General features: G+C 45.5%; 1 protein-coding gene across 1 annotated transcript in view; it reads right to left on the bottom strand.

Annotated features, from left to right (window-relative positions):
• Positions 1-5,537, bottom strand: part of SLC22A2 (solute carrier family 22 member 2) — a 43,380-nt gene extending 37,843 nt beyond the window's left edge. The window contains exons 1-2 of the mRNA XM_003898361.4: positions 4,983-5,537; positions 3,197-3,300 (exon numbers count right to left, since the gene is read on the bottom strand). Coding sequence (XP_003898410.2) covers positions 3,197-3,300; positions 4,983-5,396 — 518 coding nt within the window. The 5' untranslated portion in view covers positions 5,397-5,537. The remainder of the gene's footprint in view (positions 1-3,196; positions 3,301-4,982) is intronic.
• Between the last annotated feature and the right edge of the window lie 463 nt (positions 5,538-6,000).

Raw genomic sequence — 6,000 nt, forward strand, 5'->3', positions numbered from 1 at the left:
TGGTGATTGCCATGTTGCCATGACAATAGTAAACTGACATGGTGCCCTGGTGGGCATGTCTTATGCAAAACTGCTCCTGCCTGGGATCTGTTTCAGCTAGTCCTCAATTTGGTCCAGTGTCCAAGCTGTGCCTCCAGAGTCTCTCCTCCTAGCTCACTTTGATCTAGTTCCATCACAACATATAAAAGTAAGGTGCTGGCTCTTGAGAGCTAATGATCAGACTTCTGGAAAATTTGCAAGCTAATTGTTAGCATAACCATTATTAAAAATTAAATTATATACATTTATAATTAAATTGTATTGAAAACAAGTGTAATATGCAAAACATCACTTTCCAATGATTTTACTATATTTGGCCATCTATGCTTGTGAGGTTATTTACATCTACTGTATCTGCATGGTGGAAATACTGTGTAATGGTGCACACTTCTAGCCAACTCTGTCTCCCATGATGTCATTTTTGTAGGCTTAAGTGAACCACAGTGGGTATATTTACACCAGAGAAATCAATAAGCACTACAAACTGGGACTTTCTCTCCCAGACGACCGTTGTTAAGCATTTACAAGCATGCCACACTAAATACAGCACTTATGGCCAGGCGCAGTGGCTCATGCCTCTAATCCCAGCACTTTGGGAGGCCGAGGTGGGCAGATCACCTAAGGTCAGGAGTTCGAGATCAACCTGGCCAACATGGTGAAACCCTGTCTCTACTACAAAAATTAGCTGGGCGTGGTGGTAGGCACCTGCAATCCCAGCTACTCGGGAGCCTGAGGCAGGAGAATTGCTTGAACCCAGGAGGCAGAGGTTGCAGTGAGCCGAGATTGCACCACTGCACTCCAGCCTGGGTGACAGAGCAAGACTCTGTCTCAAAAAATAAAAATAAAAAATAAAAAAAATAGCACTTATAATTATTGCTCATGAGAATAAAAACTACATGGAATTGGTGAGGAATTGCTTTTCTGTCTCAGGTGATACTCAAAATCATGGATTAGGAAGTTACGGGTATATTCTCAGGTCCACTCTTAGTCTTACTTACAATCTTTTCATAATGCCTTACTGGTTTTTTTTTAATTATTCATGGAAGACAATGCGTTTTAATGTTGGTTTAATCTGTGAATACACTGGGGATCCATGATATTCTTGTCCCATTGGATAAAATCTGAAAATTGTAGGCATTAACTATACAAAAACCAAATAGCTTTCTCATTGCTTAAGGCTAGGCTTCTCACTCTGCAGGCAGGTACAGAACAGAAGAAGGCCAATGACCAGCCAAGCTTCAGGCGGTGTAAGAAAAAGAAGTCAAGGCATGGAGACGGCCTCTGGGGGAAGAATAACGAGTACTTACCTTGACAGAGGAGATTTCAACAATAGGTACAAAATAATGAGATCATCTAAGAAGGTGGATAATTGACCAGGGCTTATAACTCAGGAATGCACGGTCAGTAGGGATTTATCACCAATCTCCTACTTGTTGAGTGGAACACGAATAATTAACTAATTTCTTAACCCACTGAGCAAGGGTTAAAGATTGAGTCACCTGTTTACTCACAGCCTGCCAGGGAATGAGTGTTAGCACCTCTACCTGATGGTGGAGGAGGGAGTGCAGAGAGTGAATGCCTGCAGGGCCAGAGCTGCCCAGGGGTGCGATGGACTCCGGACCTCCCCTTGTTAATGTGTCTCTTCTGACTTAATGGGTCATCTTTAAAGAATCATCCTCAATTCTGCGGCAATAAAAATAAAAACAAATGACCTTCCCTTTCACCTTGCAAGCCTCTCACAGAAAGCCCCAGGAAGAGCCTTGCCAGGGCAGCTGAGAAGACAATTAATAACCATGGGTGATGGATGAGGTGCACGTGGCCCACGCCTCCACTTTTATCCCTCTTCTCTTCTGCTGCCAGGTAGGCCCTTGGCCCCTGTGAAGTGCATGTGCCTTGGGGGTGTGATATATTAAGCCATCATCATTAATCTTTAACACATTTGCAAGTTTTAATTCAGCCTAACAATATAATACAATCAGAGAAAATGTTCTACTTGCATTTAACATTATACTCAGATTTGGATTATATCATAGATGTAGTTGGGGGTGGCATGGAAGGGCAACAAGCATAAAATACATTTACTTTACCATTTATTTCAGTTATATATTTATATTTTACATGTAAATTCATAATTATGTATTTATATCTAGATATAATTAGATGTTTGTGTATTATATATAATAATATATATGTATCACTATCTCACTAGGTGATTGCTGATTAAGAGGAATACTATCACTCACAATATTGAACAGTGCCTGGCCCCGGAAAACACTCAATAAACAATGTTATGAATATTAAATAATTAGCCCTGATGGCCAAGTTATCTAAAGTGCTTATCAACTGTGAAGCAAACTTTTTGGTTCCTTTTCCTTTTGAGGACTTCTAAAAATGTCTCATTGGTCATCAAGAGAGCAAAGCTGCGTGTTGTAAGAAACTTGCAGGACAGTGAGTGTGGGATTCCAAAATGCTGGATAAGTAAGAGCTACAGCAATAGCTTGATTCGTACAAACACTGACTTGCTGAAGACACAGACTCATCAGAGAGGCCTCTTGTCATCTCTCCAGGGACAATGACATTGCAGAGGTGGACATTTACCCCTCTTGTTGTAGACAGACCCTGTTTCCCTTTCTTTAAGTTATAGGTTCCACACATATAGTCACATGTGGCCCCAGGAACCCAATTCAGGACTCTTGCAATCCCACGGGTATTAGGGAGATTCTACATCAGGCCTGGTGCTGGGGGCTCCCAGCATATGTGAGACAAGCAGAGGATAGGATTGAGCTCAGAGGTCCTGAAGGCTGATGGCTAGGTGGATGGTGATGAGGCCAAAAAATGAATTGGGAATTACAAAAGGGATGAGATCATCTGTTACTCTCCCTTCGGACTTTAAGCTTCTGCATAGCCCACATGCAAGACTTGCTGTGTAATGTTGAAACATCTGTCTATGACCCCGGATAATTTGAAAATAAAGACATTGGTCATGGTTATCCAAGCGGCAGAAGAAATTTAAGATTGTAAAAACACCAGCAGGAAGGCCAGGAGACTGTGGTCTGTGTGCCTGGGAAAGGATGGGATGCAAGCAGGGGCAGGGGCATACGAATGTTCTCCAAACCTTTGGGATTGTTTAAATTTCACCACGGGTGATTCAACCTACCTGTCTGCTATGTAGCCGATGCTCATAGAACCGATAAAGAATCCTACATTCACTGATGACTGGAATAGGTCCAACATCCAGGAGTTGGCACATACCAGGTTAAACTGCCAGCAGGGGAGATGTGTTCCAGCAGGGGAGATGTGTTCCAGCAGGGGAGATGTGTTCCAAGTTGGGAGAGAAAGGAAATGAAATCCCATTAGGATTCTGTTGTACATAACTCAGCTAGGGTACTCATTAAATATTCCTTGAATTGAACTGTGTAATTAAGTGGCAATAAGCCACTGTTTCTTGATCATGTCAATTTTCTTCTTCTTCTTCGCTCTCTCTCTTTTTTTTTTTTTTTTTTTTTTTGTGAGACAGGGTCTTGCTCTGTCATCCATGCTGGAGTACAGTGGTGATCATGGCTCACTGCAGCTTCGACCTCCTGGGCTCAAGTTATCCTCACACCTCAGCCTCCCAGAATGCTGGCATTATAGGCGTGAGACACTGTGCCCAGCCTCAATTTTCTTTACACGACAAAAAGGCTTGCTCTTCCATCTGGCAATTTGTCATTAAGCTAAAACTATAGCATTGGCTAAATCAGCTGAAATTGGGTAATGACTCTACTTATAGACAAATTTATTTTTTTCTTTCTGATTTCAATGCACATGCAGATAGGTGTGTGGACGTGATACAATGCAGGTACCAGAAGGTCGGGCCATTTAGCATCTCCCTGCTGTCTGTTTAGTACAAGGGGATTAGGAGTGACTGCTGAAGGCTGCTGCATTTGCTCTTATTTGGAATAAGAGGAGGTTGGGTGGAGCAGGTGCTGGACCAAGTCAGGAGACCCATCTTCTAGGGCTAACTCTGCTAAATCACTCACTGTGTGGCCTGGGGTAAAAACTTTTCTCTGCTTGGGGCCTCAGTTTCCTCATCTCTGTAGGAAGGAATGAGATTGGCCATGCGAGAGAGCCTCGGCGAGTTATGTGGTGTGAAGCCCATGAGCGGCCACATTTCCTGTAACTATTCGACCACCTTAGACCCTTCAAATTAGACTCTACCTACCTATCTGTTCATACGGAATATCTTCCCATCACCCAAGCAGTCATTTTAAATTAAACTAGGCAACTGGCTCTCTCAGTATTTTCGGGATAACCTAATTTCCCTATTTTGCTTTGCTTTCAATAAAAGCAAGCTCCATTTTTTTGGTCTTTTTTTCTATTATATTTATTGGAATGAGGCTTCACAAATAGCTTTTGATGTCATCTGCAGTTTTTAACAAATTAATAGTGCCACAGCATGATCTCCAGCCCTAAATGATTTTATATGAACACTCTGAGGAAATTAAAGAGAAAAAATAGGCATCGAGAGAAAAGCACATCCCATCACACAGTCAGGCACAGTTCAGCTGAGTTCCACAGGCTTTCAGGTGTGTGTGGGCATCTGTGTGATGGAAGAATAGAGGGGGAGGTAAGGCCTCCAGAAAAAGAGGAGAATCCACAAGATTCCCTATCTTGGCAACATTTCCAGGGGTCCTAATACGCTTTTGCCTGTTTCTTACTGCAGGAACATGCACAAACTAGAATCATTATTGTCAGCATCTGAGGACATTTTAACTATCCAGTTATTCTCCAGACAAATTAGAAGCTGCATGTTTTCATTTGGAAACTAGAATTTTGTAAGATACATGGAAGCCAAAGAGCATGTCCAGGCAGGGTGTGTAAGAGCCGGGCCTTCCGCTGGTTGCTTCCTTGAGAACAGCTCCACCATTTGCTTCCCCATCTGAGCCCTGAGCTCACTTTCTTACCTCGGTGACGATGGAGGAGCCAGGCGTCTCGTACAACCAGCCGTCCCGGCAGGGGCCCAGTGGCAGGCGGCTCCTGTTGGTGTCCAGGCTGGCCAGGGGGTCCACGCAGCTGAGGGTGCTCTGGTTCCAGTCCACCTCGTAGCGCCTGCACTGTCTTGCAGAGGCCTCGCCCCCAGGTCCTGGGCCGGGCACCGTGTAGTTCAGCTCCTCTGCAGGACTCCAGCCGCAGCGCAGACTCAACTCGGCCACTCCGGGGCTCCGGCAGTGGTGGTCAGGGGTGAAGCCCAGGAAGACGATGCCCACGTAGATGGGCGTGAAGGCAACTGAGAGCAGAGATAAGAGGAAAAACATTTGCTTCTGGAAAAAGTGGAACTCCCCTCCATGCTCCAGGGCATCGTCCACGGTGGCGGTCATGATCCTGCAGGCAGGCAGACCTGAGGCTGCCCGACCTGCTTGGAGCGAGGCTGAGAGCGGCTGCAGCCAGCTCAGCACAAACCCTGGCCAGAAGTCAAAGAGGGGAGTTTACCTCTGCAAGTGACCAGCCTTCAGGGCAGGCCTTTCCTTGGTCCAGCTGACTTCAAAGGTGCACCCCTCCAGCGAGGGTGCATGTCCTTCTGCACTTCCCAAATGCCCTGAGTTCACTCCCAGGATGCCTGTCGTGTTTATTGTTAACAGATTCTCCACAGGCTTGTCGGTGCTCCACTCCAGCAGCACAAACAACCCGTCCTCTGTGTCCCACCACAGGGAATCTGAGTGCTGGCCCATATCACAGCCCAGTCATCTTCCCGTAGTGCCCCGAGCAGCCAGGAACTTAATATACTCCTATCTCACGTGGACCACCAGCTTTTCTTCAAGGGGCTATGGAGAAAACACACGTGTTTGGCCACAAGGCCCAGGGTGATGTGAATCAGGATCTGGGTCAGAACCCTGGTCCAGATTCGAAGTGGGTTGCAGGCCTGACTGCTGGGCTCATTCTCCAACCTACAACAAGAGCCGTTGGGGTGCGTGCCGGGGCTGC

This window comes from Papio anubis, chromosome 6 (genome assembly GCF_008728515.1).
Source record: "Papio anubis isolate 15944 chromosome 6, Panubis1.0, whole genome shotgun sequence".
Lineage (NCBI taxonomy): Eukaryota > Metazoa > Chordata > Mammalia > Primates > Cercopithecidae > Papio > Papio anubis.